This window comes from Leptonotus elevatus, chromosome 16 (assembly GCF_054856555.1).
Source record: "Leptonotus elevatus isolate MCC_2025b chromosome 16, RoL_Lele_1.0, whole genome shotgun sequence".
NCBI classification, from domain to species: domain Eukaryota; kingdom Metazoa; phylum Chordata; class Actinopteri; order Syngnathiformes; family Syngnathidae; genus Leptonotus; species Leptonotus elevatus.
The window spans coordinates 804,518-822,960 of NC_141254.1; the positions used below are offsets into that span (position 1 = coordinate 804,518).

The 18,443-nt window shown below is 43.9% G+C and overlaps 2 protein-coding genes and 2 pseudogenes across 2 annotated transcripts in view; 1 reads left to right on the forward strand and 3 right to left on the reverse strand.

The window, feature by feature from the left end:
- Positions 1-13,917, forward strand: part of LOC147160339 (glucose-6-phosphate exchanger SLC37A4-like) — a 44,785-nt gene extending 30,868 nt beyond the window's left edge. The window contains exon 10 of the mRNA XM_086097978.1: positions 15-13,917. Within this exon, the coding sequence (XP_085954104.1) occupies positions 15-178 (164 nt within the window). The 3' untranslated portion in view covers positions 179-13,917. The remainder of the gene's footprint in view (positions 1-14) is intronic.
- LOC147160340 (uncharacterized) lies at positions 308-3,635 on the reverse strand (annotated as a pseudogene).
- Positions 3,802-7,534, reverse strand: LOC147160341 (uncharacterized). The gene is given in 3 exon segments (XM_086099159.1): positions 3,802-3,899; positions 3,942-3,960; positions 6,623-7,534. Coding segments are annotated over 3 exon segments (1,029 nt in total).
- On the reverse strand, positions 9,326-17,873 carry LOC147160342 (uncharacterized; annotated as a pseudogene).
- Positions 17,874-18,443: the final 570 nt, after the last annotated feature.

The following is an 18,443-nucleotide window of genomic DNA, read 5'->3' on the forward strand; positions in this document are numbered from 1 at the left end:
TTTTTTTGTTACAGTTGGGGCTTTCATGGCTGGACTTCCCTTCAGCACTGTTGCCAAACAACACAACTGGGACATGGCGTTCTGGGTAGCTGAAGTCTTAATGGCCATCACCACAGTTTCCTTCTTTCTCATTCGCAACATGCGCACCAAGATGGGAAGAAGAGAAAAAATTGACTGATTTTTGCTCTTACAACAGAGTCACTCTGATGTTAAAAGTTGCTGCAGTGCATACCTAATAATTTATTACCAACTATCCAAAAGCCAATTTAGTCATAGATACTCAGAGCAAGTACGGAATAACAAATTCTCAGTGAGACTTAAACATATACAGACACACATGAACACACACTGCCTGTGCCACAGTGCTCAAATAAGAAAATCAAGGCATGCTTGGATTGGTTTCTTGTTGAAGAGCTCTGACTTCAGTCCCACTTACCTTTGAGCTAAACTACAACAAAACTTGTTCAACGCAGTAACCTCACAAATATTCATTTGGATGAATGGACAACTGCCAAAGACGTAATTCAAAGTCATGTGAAAATATTTCCAGAAAAGCAGAAGCGTATTACACTGTTTATCAGGGGTGTCAAATCCAGGTCCAGAAACTAAAAACTCTGCCACACTTTGGCTTTAGCCCCTGATGCTAGCTAGGTAGCGCCCTCTCTAGCAGGTAAACGAGCACCATGGGAGCTAGCTAGCTAGCACCAGAAAGTAAAACCCTGCCACAGTTTGGCTTTAGCCCCCGATGCTAGCTAGCTCCCTAGCAGGTAAACAAGCACCATGGGAGCTAGCTAGAGAGCTAGCTAGCTAATGTTAAAAAACGTTATTTTGTTTTCTTGCGTGTTTAAATAAAAATCAAAGTTGAGATCTGTGAAGAGGTTTCCTTGCAAGGTTTTTATTACAGAAAGTTTCTGAAGACACAAATAAATTCACTCACAAATAAAAAATAAATAAAAATAACCACAGACAAACATGAAATATCTCCGAAGAGCACGAACTCACTTAACAAAATACAACAAACATGAAATATCTCCGAAGAGCACGGACTCACTTAACAAAATACAACGTGCCTTCGTTAAAAAAAAAAAAAAAATATATATATATATATTTCTGAAGACACAAATGAATTCACTCAAGTAGTGATCTGTCCAAATGTGTGTCCTTAAAGTGGACCCACATCAGCTTTATACAAAAACAGTGTTTACAGGATATCGTTTCTCCCCTCCCTGAGTCCTTGGGGGAAGAGTGAAGTAGAAAAAACAGATAAGACTTCCGGACTCATATCTTAGTTCATCCCAGCTTTTGGAAAATAATTGGACCCAGCTCTTCCTTGAACTTTAGACCGGATAACTGGTGCACAGAAACTCTGCCTGCACTTTTTTGAACGTATACTCTTAGATAAATCACAGGAACCTTATTACACATTCCTTTCACAGGCAAGAGAACAAAAGACACTATGCATCAAGTAAAATTGAATTAACTGTTTTCTTATTGCTACACAGCTATAACTAAATTCAAAACAGTTAAAATATAAATTGAAACAGTAAAAATGTTAACAATGTTAACATTCCTTCAATTGGGCTCGAAAGAGCCCAAAATAAACATTTAAAATTTTTAGAGGAAAATACCAGCGGGATCCTCGCCCCCCACATTGGATGCAACAGTGGGCACGAATGGGGAAGTGTTAGCAGAAGCAATAGACTCAACCATCATATAAGAAGACTTATTTTGTACGTCCTGTTTTTCAATAGCCGTGGTAATAATTATTTGGCAAAGAGAACGAATACATGGAATACAGCAACACCCGCACGTGGTTAACAAAGCAGCAAATACAGCAAAAGTTTTATAGCGCCCAAATACATCCATCCAATTATCCCATACAGAAGTATCCACAATGGAATGCTCTTTCATTTTCTTATTGAGTGTCTGCAGTCCTTCAATTGCAATGGTTAAACTTCCATCTGGTGCAGTGTTGTTAGGAATAAAAGTGCAACACTGATCTCGAAACATTGAGCAAACTCCGCCCTTTTCTGCCAGCAACATATCAAGTGCAATTCGATTTTGGAATGCCATCAAAGATGTGGCAGCTAACTGGGCGTGTACAGCCTCAAAACCAGATTGAGTCCAATTTCTTAGCCTTTGGACATTATAATGTACGTAATTAATTCTATCTACGTTTTTGTTAATGGTGCACCACCAGCAAATTAGAGATTTGAATCCTGAGAGTACTTGATCAGCTAATTTGTACTCATCTGGCACACCTCTTGGTACTCCAATTGCATCAATGTAGGTGGGGACATTCTGCTCTTGCCATGAAGACCGTTTGGTTCTCTGAAAAGAAGGAGGAGATTTTGGTTCCCAATTATCAATCATTTGTAGAAGGTTATCAACAGAGGTGGGGAAGACTTGTACTGGCAGAAGGAGGGTGATGAGAGCACAATATCCTCTTATATTCAAAGGCAGCTTATCAAATATCCTATTGTCACCACACCACCACCAAATGTCAGCTCTAGATTGAGGTTGGAACTTTTGTCCCACATCTATTGCCGAAATGCAGTGAGTGATGTGATTTAGTTCTCCCAATTGTTCTCCAGTACCTGTCATTTTAATACATGAAAAATTACCATCCGCAACTTTGTTTGAAAATATTGGTTTAGTTGTCTGCCAATTTACGAGGGGATACACCTTATCTCATTGAGAGCAATTGACATTGGGGACAGTTTTATTCATAAGTTCCATTACACAGTGATCCTCTATTTTAGCAGGGATTACTCGCAATAAAGGCCGTGGTCCTACGCATACCTCACAGTTTTTGGCAGAGGCATGAGCCGCTTCGTTCGCCAGCAGTAGCCAATTGTTACTGCTGCCGGACAATCCTGTCGTAACACGGAACCACTCAACTACAACATCAATCGGTACGCTAACAGCCTCTACCCCGGTCTTCATTGTGTATTTAGTCATTTTTGGTTGTTCTAACTTACTCTTAGTCTTATTAACACAAACTAAAATGGGAAAATAGGGGTCAGCTCTGGAGAACCATGCCCATTACAATAACCCAAAATAGGAGGCGTTATATAGAGTTGCATTAGGCGGCCGTATATTTCCATCAGGAAGAGCAAAGGTCAATTCGAGTCGACCTCCCATTTTACGCAGTGTTACCCTTCTGCTAAAGAAAATTGCCTCCTCGCTAGTTCCCGGTGGCCAGTATCGTCCGTTCTGGGTGGTTATAAAAGCACTCCAGTCTAGCCGTAAAACATGTCCTGTCAAATACCACCAGTATTTCACCCAGTCCCCCCCTTTAGTCTGCTTCCCTCTCCTAAATCCCTTCAAAGATTTAATTGGAATTTTAACAGAGGTGTTCGTGTTTGGAGCAACTGTCACAGCAATTGAGTTATTATAAGTCCAGGATATGATCCAGGGAATGCGTGGAGAATCAATACCTCGCTTAATACGATGTGTTGTAGTTACGTTCAAAGTTGTATCGAGGGGCTTCCAGAAATACCAGATTGGCATAAAAATTAATATGAGAAAGAGTATCGTGATGTAGCAGCAGATGGAGATGTGTTCCCGCTTTGAAGCCATCTCGTGATGAAGTTCTTTGTTGAATGAAAAGGGCGTGTTAGTTTCTAGGAGGACCTCAGGGTCGACTGCCCAAGGTCCTCTTATTTGTCACCGGGATTATTCTGCCCGTAAATATGACTCTTCGTGGAATGATGCCCAGAAAAAGGGCACTTGACTCAATCTCCGTTGAATGATGTCCTCAGAGGGGGCAGCTCGACACTGGATCAGCAGTCGTGGCCCTCAGGTCGGGTCGTCAGGTGGTCCGCAGGTGGTGGGATCGCTGAGCCTGAGGCGGATCCGGCGGGCCTGGTAGATGAGATGTGGTACCACGTGTCCCCCTTTTTATGCAAGCGCACTGCACAAGACGTTCTCTCCGTTACCTTGTGGGGACCCGTCCATCTAGGAACAGACCATTTTCTTTTAGTCACTTTTAACCGCACATATTCACAATCATTTATTTCTAAAGGAGCATATGGCCGCTTTTTTGTTAGCTTGGAGAACGTAGATGCTAACTTTGAGTACTGGAGGTCCTGCAATGTGCGACTCTGCCAGCAGCGCAGTCGGAGCCGGAAATGGTCTGTTTGTGTGACCTTCAAACGGAGTCCAGCCTTTTGCTGAGTTTAGTGACATTCGCACATTCATTAACTCTTTGACTGCCAGACGTTTTCAGAAAAGGGATGCCGTCAGTGCCAGCCGATTTAAGCATTTTGACTGATCTTTCAAGGTCCACAGAAAATGTTCTGTTTGGACTATGGAAACACACGTACTACCAAATGAAAGATTGGACTTTCATCTTTCATCAGAAAAAATGATTGTTTGTTTCTACCTTATTCCGTTCTTAAGTAATCAACAATAGAAAATGGTTAGTTTGACCCAATTTCGCCTGTTTTGGACCAAAATACGGAGAAATCAAGCTTTTAGTGAAACGATATTATTTCATGCATTCTAGTGAATTTGACACTTCTTTTTGTCCATGAATGATGCCACAAACACCTAAATAGTGCTTTACTTCTATAAAACACTACCACCAAGAATGAAAAAGTGTTTTTTGATAGCAAAATACGTTTATTTACATTCAATAGTGTAACAATTTGACAACAATTTGGCAAACTATTTACAAATGTGAATGTGATATGATAATGTCTAATATCAGGATCATGCTACGGTTACGTTACGTCTCGCTTCCTCGTGTCCTTCAGTTGCTATACCGGGTGGTAGGAGATGTTCTGATCCATTTTATCCACTCCATTCATGGTGGCATCGTAGTCCAGAAACAGTGTCTTCTCCGTGATCAGACTGTACCCGCTCCTCCGATGAATATGCATTGGACTCGGGGTACTCTTCATTGTCCGATCGAATGTCCGCTTGTGCAGCTCCGGCGTTAGCAGCGCTAGCCGCGCTTAGCCGGTGAGGCTTACTACGTGATCATAGCAGTCGCGTCAAGGCTTCCAACTTTGGCGTCAAGCTCGGAGTCATCATCATCATCATCATCAATCTGCATTGGTCGATGCCAACTCTCCATCGCCCGATCGAATGTCCGATTGTGTAGAAGTACCCGGTCGGCTATTGTGCGCGTTTTGCGGCCTTAGCAGCGCTAGCCGCGCTTAGCCGGTGAGGCTTACTACGTAATCATAGCAGTCGCGTCAAGGCTTCCAACTTTGGCGTCAAGCTCGGAGTCATCATCATCATCATCATCAATCTGCATTGGTCGATGCCAACTCTCCATCGCCCGATCGAATGTCCGATTGTGTAGAAGTACCCGGTCGGCTATTGTGCGCGTTTTGCGGCCTTAGCAGCGCTAGCCGCGCTTAGCCGGTGAGGCTTACTACGTGATCATAATAGTCGCGTCAAGGCTTCCAACTTTGGCGTCAAGCTCGGAGTCATCATCATCGTCGACATCAATGCGCTTTTTAGTATTGATTGATGCTTTCCGTCTTTGAAAAAAATGCTCAAGCGTGAGCTGCTTGCAACCGGTTGCTTGGTCAAGCCACAATGGCTTGAACCAGCCATTGTCTCCTCAACACTCTAGCTCCGCCTCACGTCTTCTACTGACGCCCACGGTGGGCGGCCCATCCAACCTTGTGCAAAGAGAGTCATCGCTGCCCTCTTGGGGCCAAAACGAGTCTTTTACTAATCAGATCTGCCTGATACTTTCAGCACAGCTGCCCAAGGCTTTCCTGCACCCGTTTTCGAAAAAAAAAAAAAAAAACATAGGGGACGTCTTTTAACGTCCTCGGCGCCCTTCCCTAGATTTATGCTAAACGTTTTATAACGTTTATGGCAGTCAAAGAGTTAATGCAATAGGAAGAGCTTGTAGCCAATTCAAATTTGACGAGGCCAGTGCTTTAGCTAATTTTCCTTTAATATTTATATTCATTCGCTCAACCTGTCCTTGGGATTGGGGATGATATACTGAACCAAATGTATGTTTTAGCCCCAATGCCTTTTCTACTTCTTGTAGATGTTTATTTTTGAAATGGGTTCCATTGTCTGATCTAATTTTTCTGGGAAACCCATGTGATGGTATGTAATAATTAATCAAATGTTTTACCACGACCTCTGCTGTTTCAGATTTGCATTGATATGCCTCAGGCCATCCTGAAAAGGAGTCCACTATTACCAACAAATATCGGTATCCTTCCACTGGTTTTATCATGTCAGTGCAATCCATTGAAATCACCTGCCCCGGAGCAGTCACTTCTGGATCGTGAGTGCCCGGAGGAGGTTTAGATGTAGGCATACTGTTAAATTTATTACAAACACTGCAGTCCTGCAGTTCACTTTTAACAATTTGTATCATGTAAGGATGCCACCAGTTGCGTAGTCGTCTCAATGTTTCCTCTACACCAACATGGCATATTCCACGGGCTTCAGAAATTCGATTTTTTAATTGTTTCTGCGATGGGATATATTTACCTTGTTTCCGCCATATACCTGCTCCATCTTTTTGTCCGCCTTTTGACAGCCACACACTTTGTTCTTCCGGACTGGCCTTCTCCTGCCACAGCTTAATTGTTTCTGTGGTTATTTCTTGTCCTTCTCCTAATTCACCTTCGCTCACCATCAATTGCAGTGTTGGGCTGTAAACCGCCGCTTGTTTTGCCGCCTTGTCTGCCGAATCATTTCCTACTGACACAAAATCATTATTTTTTGAATGTCCTTTACATTTTATCACAGCTACTGCTTTAGGCAGTAGTAAGGCGTCTTTCAAATCAAAGATGTCTTGATGGTGTTTGATAGGTGTCCCTGAAGCAGTCATGAAGTCATTTATTTGCCATTCTTTGATGGCTGTATGCACAACCACATGCGCATACGCAGAGTCAGTGTAAATGTTCACAGTCTTATATTTTGCTATTTTTAATGCAGTTGTCACAGCCACTATTTCTGCTCTTTGAGCTGACTGTGGCCCTGTGAGTCCCTCTGCCACTATCAGGTCAAAAGTTGTTCCAATCATCTGTGTTACAGCAAAACCTGATTGGAGTCCATCATTGCCCTTAAAACAACAGCCGTCCGTAAATAACGTCAAGTCTGGGTCGTCCAATGGGATGTCGTAAAGGTCATTTCTCAGTGAGTTCTCTTCCAAAATTCACTGAGTGCAGCAGTGGGATTGTCCCTCCAACATGCCTTCTGCCATGTTAATTACCCCATGTACAAACAAAATGTGAGGTTGTGTCAGGACTGATTCAATCTTTCTCTGTCGTCCCCCTGTCATAGTAAATGCTTGGCTGGTTACGTACTGCACTGTACTATGTGATGTACGTACTGTCAGCGGGTGATGTAACACAATATGAGATGTTTACTGAATCAGGCGAGCTAATGCTGAAGCAAAGGCTGCACAAAGAGGATGACGTTGTTCATATTTTTCAAGAGGTGTTGATACATAAAGGCAAACATGTCTATTACCATTTTCCCCCTTTTGAAAAAAAACAGCCGACACACGGATGGACTTTTCAGAAACATCCAGGAAGAACATTTTAGTGTAATCAGGGATGACAAGAGCTGATGACAAAAACTGTTTCAGCAGAACAAAAGAGTTCTCAGCAGCTGGAGTCCAATTAAGAACATGTGACAGGTTTCTCATTTATTTTTCATTCACTAATTGTCTGAGAGAATGAGTCAGTTCCGCGAAATCCGGAACATGATGTCTGGAATAGTTGCACAGACCCAGAAAAGCCAACATTTGTTTGACATTTGTCGGTTTGGGATGGTGCAAAATGTCATCTTTGTGTGACGGAGAAATACCTGTTCCATGCCTCGATATAAGTCGACCCAAGAATGAAACCTGAGGTCGGGCAATTTGGAGTTTGCCTTTGGAGCACTTCAAGCCCACTGAAGCCAGGTGGCTCAAAAGGAGCTGTGTAGCTTGAAGGCAGGACTCCTCGGATGGTGCAGCTAGGAGTAGATCGTCCACATACTGCACCAAAAGAACATCAGGAGGAAGTTGGAGAGGTGACAGTAGCTGTCGAAGGGAAGCATTGAAAACTCCAGGAGACAACACAAAACCCTGAGGAAGCCGGGTGTAGGAGTAACACTCATTATTCCACGTAAATGCAAAATACTTCTGCATAGACAGGTCAAGAGGGATGCAAAAAAATTCATTTGCAAGATCAATGCAGGTAAAATGCGTGTGTAATGGAGTGATCTGTGACAGAGCAGAATGAGGATTTGGCACCGGCAGTGTAGGTGTCAAAACTTTAGCATTAATAGCTCTGAGATCATGCACCATACGAAATTTACCAGTATTTTACTGTACTACTGGGAGAATAGGAGTATTGTAGCTAGACCTATCAATTTTGCAAAGAACCCCCGCTTTTAGCAAACCATCAATTGTTACTGAGATGCCAAGTCGTCCTTCCTCCTTAATTGGGTAAACGGAGTCGGGTTTTAATTCAAAAGTTACTGGAGCAACTTTACACAGGCCCACATCAGTCGGGTCAGTAGACCACAGTGCAGCAGGCAAGGATTGTAACATGTCACCAGCAAGCTCGCTGTCAGATGTTTCCCGTCCATGATGTCGGTCCAAAAGCTGATGTTCTAAAACAGACATGGAAACAAACAAATCAGATTTAATCCAATAGGCATCAAGAGATTTGGAATACAGTAAATCTGTATGTATAGAGTGTTGCCAATCAGTTGCTTTTGTGCAGGCCATGACAAATGGACCCAAATCTTTCGCCGTGTGCTGGGATGACACCAGCAGTGAAATATGAGGATGACACGCCAGCACAGATTCACCAGGTGGTTCCGCCATCTCATGATGACCAAAGTGTCCAAAAAGTTTCAGCATCCCTCCAGCCGGAGGAATCAGTGTCAATCTTTGCCCAGTAGATGTCAGCAGTGGTGCATGTCATGGCGTGTTGAGGCACCACTGGAAACTGGGTGGAGACGTTGGAGGCGGAGTCACCAGCGTAGTAATAAGTATGTCCATCTGGGAACTGAAGCGTGAGCCCGTCTGGCCCACACTGGATCAATGGAGCAGTTCTTATGAGAAGATCCCTTCCCAAAAGATTCACTGGACAGTTCAGGGCATACACAAATGAATGTAAAAAAGTCTGCGTGAAGCACTGCGTGTGTATCGGAGATGTCATATGCAGAATAGTTTGTTCTCCCTTGAATCCAACCAACGAAATGCCATCAGCGGTGAGCGTACTTCCAGGTGGCAATGTCATAATGGTAGAGTGACCATAAATGATTAAATAGTTCCCCCTACCGTCATTTCAATCATAGGCTCCTGCAGACCTTGGCATGTGAATTCAGGGTCCCGTCATTGCGGAAACTGTCCACTAGGTGGCGGCAGGAACTGCTGATTTGGCACAGGAGGATATTGCTGCTGGGATGAAGCCGGACGGGGAGGAGAGTTCTGTGACTCACGTCCCAATTTGCTGGTAATAGCCGCGTCCTCTCTGTTGACGTCTGCTTCCTCTGCCCCTTCCGACACGTGGGTGTTGTCGGCAGGTACCGGCCCAGTGGCCAGAACGGCCACAGTTGAAGCACTGGTCACGGTTAATGAAAGGCACTGACTGATACATAACACAATCATTTACAACGCCTCCCCCTGCCTCGCACACGTGGGAACTGCCGGCAGGCATTTGCCCAGTGCCCAGAATGGCCACAGCTGAAACACTGGTCTCGATTAGGAAAAGGCACTGACTGATACAAAACACACTCTCCCATGACATTATCAGATGATGACATTCCAGTAGAAGCCGGAGGAACAAAATCCTCCTCTTTTTTCTTCAAAGTTTGCAATTGCATAATCGCTAATTGTAATTCAGTATTCCTATGTTTTTCAGTTTTTGATTCAATATCTTTTGCATACCTTCTCAGGTGATGTTTAAGATGAGACAACCATCTGGCGTGATCAGCTCTGGGCAAATCGGGATTTACCTCCATGGCCTGGCCAACAGACTTAGGGACACCTTTCAGCACCGCTGCTCTAAACACTTGCGAATGCAGTGCAGAGTCAGTTGGCAAGTGTCCAGTTTTCAATGAATATTCCACAAGGGCACGGTCAATGAACGCCGCAGCCTCCTCATCAGCTTTTGGAGCAAACATCTAGTCAGACAATTTCCGGGATTGGGAACAACCCGCTTCAAAGCACTTCAAACAGTGTCAAATAATTTTCACGTGATAGTGCCTCACCATCCATTAAAGATGATATTCCTGAATTAGTCATCAACATTTCAAGTTGAGAAAGAGGGCATGCCTGCGTTAAGAGCGCACGCACATCCCCCGCAGTTAAAATCTGGCCTGTCACCTCTCTCTGCAGAGACCTCAGCCAGTTTTCACCCCCCGCCGGCAGTGGGGGAAGTTTATGCAAAAGTACGCTTAAGTCAGAGGGCAAATAAGGCTTATACACGGTAGCCGAATTCCCGGTGGCTGGATCAACTTTCGCCAACATTGGTGCTTGCAAACCTGCTTTCGAACGAGTCACAGGTTTTTGGGGAGAACTGTCTGAGAGACGTTCGTTCATGCTAATGTCACGAGTGTGATCAAATGCAGAATCAGGGCGCGTCCTCGAAACAGCCTCAACCGCACATGTCAGATCGGCCAGCTTCCTCTGAATTTTTACAATTTGATAGCTGTTCGCCAATGCACTAGAAGTTTTATTAGCCATATCACGCTCTCGTTGCCGAAGCAATTCGTCTCGTTCAGCCTTCAATAAACGGTTCTATTCTGTCAATTCGTCGTCTGCAGCTTTTTCAAAGCGAGAAAGAATCGTACGCCATTTGCTGCGAACTACCTGGGGCACTTCAGCGTGTCTAGTCAGTTCCAAACCGAAAGCTTTAGCCTGAGTCAATTTTTCCTGCGGGCCATCCTTCATAGCCAACACTTTGTCTAATTTTTCCTCCAATTGTTTCACAGAGGCGGTTACGCCAGCTGCCAAACCGTCAGCCGCGGCCTGCATAACAGAATCATGCAGCCGAGAATTCTTATCACAATTTTCACCATTCCAATCCACATTGAGATTACCGCCACAGTCAATATAGGTGCCTGCAAATTTTGCAGCATCTGAATAGCAGTATTATATGGTGATTCAGTAAACGGGTTTATGGGTTCAAACATATTTCCCGTGTGCGCTTCCGCATATGCCGGCGGAGCTGTTATCTTAGCATCCAAATTAGCCTCTTTGTCATCACCAGCTCCTATCATAGCCATCCGAGCGATTTTAACTGAACTACCCAAAGCCAACATTCTAGCATTAATCATCATTTGATCCACTTTCTTACAGTTTCGTCTGACCCTTCTCCCATTTGAAGAAAATACAAATGTCTCTCGTACCTCTTTGTCCAGCAACTGCCGTTTTTTCACACACGCGAGTTCCACCGCCTTCATTAAAGATACCAAGCAAACCGTGGATGTCAACGGCGGAAACCAACCTTTTTCACAACAAGTCGTCATCCAATCATTCAACAATACTTTCATCCCATCTCTGTCTTTCGCAGGCATAACTCCGACAGATACTTCGCACGCGTTTTTAACTTGAGCACTCAACAAGTTCCGACCATGAACCGGAAGTACTTGTAGGTCAAACCATTCGGTGTCGCGGTCAAAACCGCCCTCCATTACTTATATTAATTATTCACCTCCTTAGTTATTATTATATTCAAGTCGTATTAATATTTATTAATTCAGTGACGTCTCACTTGTGGTACCACAGTTCAATAGGTTAAAATTATTCGACAACGTAGCTCATTACTCCCCCCAAAAAATTTAAAAATTCAAAAAAATAAAAATAACCACAGACAAACATGAAATATCTCCGAAGAGCACGGACTCACTTAACAAAATACAACGTGCCTTCGTTAAAAAAAAATAATATATATATATATATATATATATATATATATATATCTGGATCTAGCGATTTCTTCACAGCGGCGAAACTTACTTCTTATCACAAAAATAAACACCACAAAGATGCAAGGACTTACGAATTCTCAGATTCCTTACGGAACGAATTTGCCATGTGTTCTTTGTAAAAACAATAAATCCTCTGCTTCAACCTGTACTCTTCAAAATTCTCTTAATACTTCTTTACTTCAGCTGTGCATAAACCAACGTGGCGATACTTCCGTAAACAAAGACTTTCGTCACCACTAACGTGTATAGTTCAATGTCATAGTAAAATCCAAAATCAAGGACTTCGCGTCCCTCAGTTTCCGTAACCGAACGATTTCAAACTCCACTAATACCTATTCACTCAGATTTAATGTACAATTTAGTCAATTTAGAAGACGAAAACTGGTTGCAGCGGTCCCAAACAGACAGAAGTTCCCTACGTGGATAAACGTGTCCACTTACCGTACAATTAATTAGGCGCCAGAAATTCCGCCCGTCCGCGAACACCGCAACCCGTGCATGTCGTCGGAGGTCACCATCTGTTAGAAAACATTATTTTGTTTTCTTGCGTGTTTAAATAAAAATCAAAGTTGAGATCTGTGAAGAGGTTTCCTTGCAAGGTTTTTATTACAGAAAGTTTCTGAAGACACAAATGAATTCACTCAAGTAGTGATCTGTCCAAATGTGTGTCCTTAAAGTGGACCCACATCAGCTTTATACAAAAACAGTGTTTACAGGATATCGTTTCTCCCCTCCCTGAGTTTTTGGGGGAAGAGTGAAGTAGAAAAAACAGATAAGACTTCCGGACTCATTTCTTAGTTCATCCCAGCTTTTGGAAAATAATTGGACCCAGCTCTTCCTTGAACTTTAGACCGGATAACTGGTGCACATAAACTCTGCCTGCACTTTTTTAAACGTATACTCCTTAGATATATCACAGGAACCTTATTACACATTCCTTTCACAGGGAAGAGAACAAAAGACACTATGCATCAAGTAAAATTGAATTAACTGTTTTCTTATTTCTACACAGCTATAACTAAATTCAAAACAGTTAAAATATAAATTGAAACAATAAAAATGTTAACAATGTTAACACGAACTAGCATTTGGGACTAAAGCCAAACGGTGGCAGGGTTTTTACTTTGTGGACCTAGATTTGCCACCTCTGCTATTTATAAAAACAGAACTTTATAATGCCAAATGATAGCTGTAAACTGAAAACAATTGTGTCAGTTATTGGTGCAGGCCTTGATGTTATAGTAGCAAATTTACAATACTGAATGTTTTCTAATGGGTTTGTCTGTAAAGTCTAGAACAGTGGGTCCTCGAGAGCCGGAGTCCTGCAGGTTTTGGATTATTCCGGTCTCCATCACAGCTGGTATATGATCAGCTCATTAGCAAGCTCTGCATGAGCCTGATAAACGGTCCTGTTGATTGGAATCAGCTGATGTTGGAAGAGGAAAACCTACAAAACCTCCGGCCCTCGAGGACCAAGTTTGCCCACCTCTGGTCTAGAATCTAGACAGACACATGTTTGCATTTGTTAGTAGCACCAATCATTGTCATCAATGATTCGAAATAAGATGTCATAAGAAAAGTTACTGGTAGTTTTATACACTTATTCACATGACAAAATACAGATTAATATTTTGATGAAGTCAGCTAAAATGCAGGATGTATGAACTGTTTAAAGAGTTGATTATCAATTATTTTTGTATTATTTTGTCACTCACATTGTAGGTTTGAACACTAGACTTTTTTTTCTTTTATCTGTGTGTCTCTCAAGTGTGCCACATACTGAAAATACTACTGTATTTTGTAGGTCCATAAGTCATGGGCTCTAAGAATTGTCATCTCATTTCTCCTTCCTACAGCATCTCTAGTGTGTTTTGTCAATTAATAATGAGAATAAACTGCCAATAGGGAACAGCTTTAGTCTGACAGAATTTAACAACTGAGACCTAATAAATGTGACATGTGGATAGTTTGAAATACAGCACACTGAAATAATTTATTCTTTTGATTATTGTAAAATGGAGACTAATTGCCTGGATACTTAATGGCAATGAAAGGAGTTAAAATGACATTTCTTGATTTTGTGCACACAAAACCAGGCTGCACCTTGCCCACAGTCAGCTAGGATGAACTCCAGTTCACCCGTGACCCTAATGTAAACAATCAGAATAGAATATGGATGTTTCATTTGAAGACAGTAAAGCAATTTGAGACTTACATCTACTTAAAAATGTAATGACACAAGGTTCACTTCCAATTGTAACATATAGCTTCGCCCAGATTTTCTATGGCTCATCGGGGGAAAAAAATCAAACAGCAAAATGACATGGTTTTTTGTTTTGGCATACATTGCAGCAATACAATAATACTAATGAGGGGGGTGCTAAGCGTGTCTTGGGTTGGACTACCTAGGGCAGTCCAATTATTGTCAGGAAAAACAATCCATGCGCTATATATTGTTTTTATTTCCATTTATATTTAGTATGAATAGTAACCAATATTCACCCACGCATCCCTACGTCTTATGTCCGGTTCAACCTCTAAAAATATAAAACAATCACCACAGTATTTTGGATTATATTGGCATTCAGCCTTCCTCCCTATAACGCTCACTATAAAAGAAGCTTAACGTGTAAAGTGGCGGAAAAAGAGCAGTAAGAGCGGAAGAGGTTGAAGAGATAAAGTCTTCTCTTGCTAAAATAGAGGATAAAATATAGAAATATCTGTAGCCTCAACCTTAACTCAACCCAACAACACCCAACCCATTCCTACTGTGCATGACCCGTTCCCTACAGCGCATGCACCAAAGTGCAAGGTATGCTACTCCGAGGTATGCTGTTTTGTCGGGACACCAGCGTCAAGCCAGAGAATATACGGTGCACAAATATTGCGTTTCACAACATTACTTGACTATATAATTTCATATGTACCAGATAATATTGTATATAGTGAAGTAGTGTTAATTTCATCAATGAAAACTAAACAAAAATTAAATAAACACATTTTTCACCGGACTAAAACTACATTAGATTAGACTAGACTAGACTAAAACCCTCATTGATAAACAATAACTCATGACTAAATCACTATGTCGACTAATGAAGACAAGAGGAAAATGTACCTCACCAAAAACTGGACTAAAATCTATGGGCATTTTAGTTCATGAACAAAAACAAGACGAAAATGATATGAAGTCCAAAACAAAAGCAAACAAATACCGGGAAAAAACTAGCCTTAACTAAAGGCTAGGAACAGAAGGGAAACAGGTCAAGGGAATGACAGCGACAGCAACAAACAAACAATGGACCAACAAGAACTGAACAAAAGACAGGAGACTAAATACACCAACACTAATTGACATGATGAGACACACCTGGGCAAGACACAAGTGGCAGGGAGCACTGATTGGTTGAGGAAGGTCAGGCAAACACAGGTGGGTCACATAAAGCTTGACGAGAAAAGGGAAGGACACAGGGACAATAAAACAACACACAGATGACAGACACCCAAAACTCAACAAAAACCCAACCCTACAGAACCAAAACATGACAGTTCCACGGGGACTTGAGGCTGCGGCTGAGCCGGAACGGGGACTTGAGCCTGCGGTGGAGCGGGGACGGGGACTTGAGGCTGCCGTGGAGCCGGAACCGGGGACATGAGGCTGCCGTGGAGCCGGAACCGGGACATGAGGCTGCCGTGGAGCTGGAACCGGAGACATGAGGCTGCAGTGGAAGAGGATCATTGGCTTGGAACTGCGGCGGACGAGGATCATTAGCTTGAGAGTGCAGCAAGCAAGGATCAGGGGCTTGTGCTTGGCTTGACTGTACTTGGCTTGACTGTGGCTGGGTTGGCTTGGCTAGCTCTGTCTGGGTGGATGTGGCGGGGATGTGACTTAGCGGGCTGAGACTGGTTTGAATTGGTTGTGGCTGACGTGGCTGTGGAACAATGGATGTCGTTGAATTTTTTGCTCCTTAACCCCGATAAAACCGAGATGTTGATTGTTGGTCCCGCTCGTCATCAGCACCTGTTTACGAACACTTCTCTAAACCTCGATAAATGTGTTCTTAACCAAAGTGACTAAAATAAAATCTCGGCATTACATCTGACCCAACTCTGTTTTCAAATGCACATTAAAATATTACTAGAATTGCTTTTTTTTTTTTTATCTTCGCAATAATGTCAACATTATAGTTATAGAGATTATAATTCATGTGTTAGTTACGTCTCGCCTTCACTACTGTAATGTATTAATCTCTGGTCTTCCCATGTCCAGTCTTACTCTAAAAGTCTGCAGTTAGTACAAAATGCTGCAGCTAGACTTTTGACGCGGACAAGAAAATTAAATCATACCTCGATACAAACCAACTTGCATTGGTTTGTCTTGACTTTTGAGATGTGATTTTGAGGTTTTGTTATTATATATAAAATATTACATGGCTTAGCGCCTTCCTATCTCATCGATTTAATAGTAATAATATGTTCCAACATGAAACCTTCATTCCCAACACACTGGCCTTTTGGTGATCCAAGAGCCCAAAAAAAGTCAGCAGATTCAAGAGCGTTTTCGATTCAGGCTCCAGTTCTCTGGAATGCCTTACCCTCGGAGGTCTGGAGAAACATTTAAATCGCATCTTAAGAATCATTTTTATTCTCACATTTGGCTGATATATGTGGGCTTGGTGACTGCCACAATTGTTTTTTTTTCTTTTTTTTTCTGAGAAGCCTTCGTGAGGCCCGTAACAACTGGGCGGATCTCGTCCCGCCCTGATGATTGATGTGATACACAGTGGACGTGTTGTCCGAATGTACCAGGACATAGCGCCCTGCTGCGAAGGGCAAAAAATGGATGAGGGCCAAATGCACCGTCCACAGCTCCAGCACATTGATGTGCAGCAATCTGTCCCCTGCAGACCACCAGCCTTGAGCCGTCCTGTGTTGCCAAACAGCACCCCAGCCACTAAGGCTGGCATCGGTGGTGACAACTTTGTGACGTGTGGGTACCATCCCCAACGGAACCCCCGCTGACAGAACAGACCGGCGACCCCAAGTTGCGAGAGCACGCATGAACCGACTGGACATTCGGAGACGCCTCCGACAGTCCAGTAGTGGGTTGAGCCGGAAGCGGAGCAGCCACCATTGCAATGGCCGCAGCGATAGCAGGCCCAGTGGCACAAGTGCCGTCAGGGACGTTAACTTGCCCAGTGGTTGCAGAAAAAGGACATAAGGTAGCAACCCATTGGCACGGAAGAGAGAGACGAGGCGTAGCACATCGTCGACCCTCTGTGGGATGGTCGAACAGTAATGGAAGTGGTGTCCAATGACACTCCGATGAACAGAGTCCGCTGATCGGGAACAAGAGAGGACTTCTCCAGGTTGACCTTGAGTCCAAGTCAAGACACATGCTGAAGAAGCGTGGACGTGTCTCGGATTGCCTGGCCCCTGGACGATGCGTCCTCAACACGGGTGACGTAGTCAGTATGCGGAAGGGCAACACCTTGAGGTAACGGTTGAGACCTCTCAGATCCAAGATGGGGCGTAATCCGCCTGTCTTTTTTGGCATGAGAAAGTAGGGGGAGTAGAATCCCCCTTGATGAGCCAAGAGATCCACTGCTTGATACTTGGCGAGGAGGGTCGCTAGTTCTTGATCTAGAGCTAGCGGCATTTCCGGGTCGCTGATGACAGTCTCTCTGACCCGGCACGAGAGAGGGGGCCGGCGTCGGAACTAAATCCTGTACCTGTATGAGACAAGGTTATCAGCACCCATGGGTCAGAAGCAAGGGGAGCCCAGTAATGGAGCTGGCGACAGGAAAAGTAACCGACTGCCAGCCCCTCGGGTTCAATCCCTGGCTCTCCCGGATTTTGGGGTCCGGGAGGGACGGGGCGTGGCGTGTGAAGCTCGGGGCTGACCCCGCCCTGGCCAGAGGGATGAATGTCACGGAAGTCCGTGACATGTCCCTGCGAGGGACGACGAGGCCCGTATCCCCCCATAGGCCGAGAGGACTGCACATTACGTGACAGAGGGGCGGCCGGGAGAGCAATTCCGCTAGAGTTTGACGGAGCATAGGGCCTGGCAAGGCAAGCAAACTTACACCTTGCATCATTAGCACGCATTGTGCGCTCCAGCCTACCCGTTGCTGCAGAACCGAACACATGACCCGGTACCACAGGGAGGTGACGCAGTTCCTTCCGGGATGGCTCACGCAAGGGAGACTGAGCCAACCAGACCTGACGGTGCGCCTGAATGAGCAAATACTACAGCCATGCTCCCTTGAAAAGGAGGGATAAATCCCTCAGTGCCATCTTACAGAACAATGTAGCCTCATCCACTACGTTGTCTCTCAAAGCTGCGGAGAGAGCCAGTAGGAGGTGTGCCTGTGCATTGGCCAAGCATGCTACCACCTTTGCCGCGTTGTACGTTTTAATGACCAGTTCATCCATCAGGCGCCTCTGAGGGCTAGGGCACCTCACAGCCTCCCTAAGGGCTTCCTCCGGGGAGACGATGAGTGAGTCCACAGAATAGT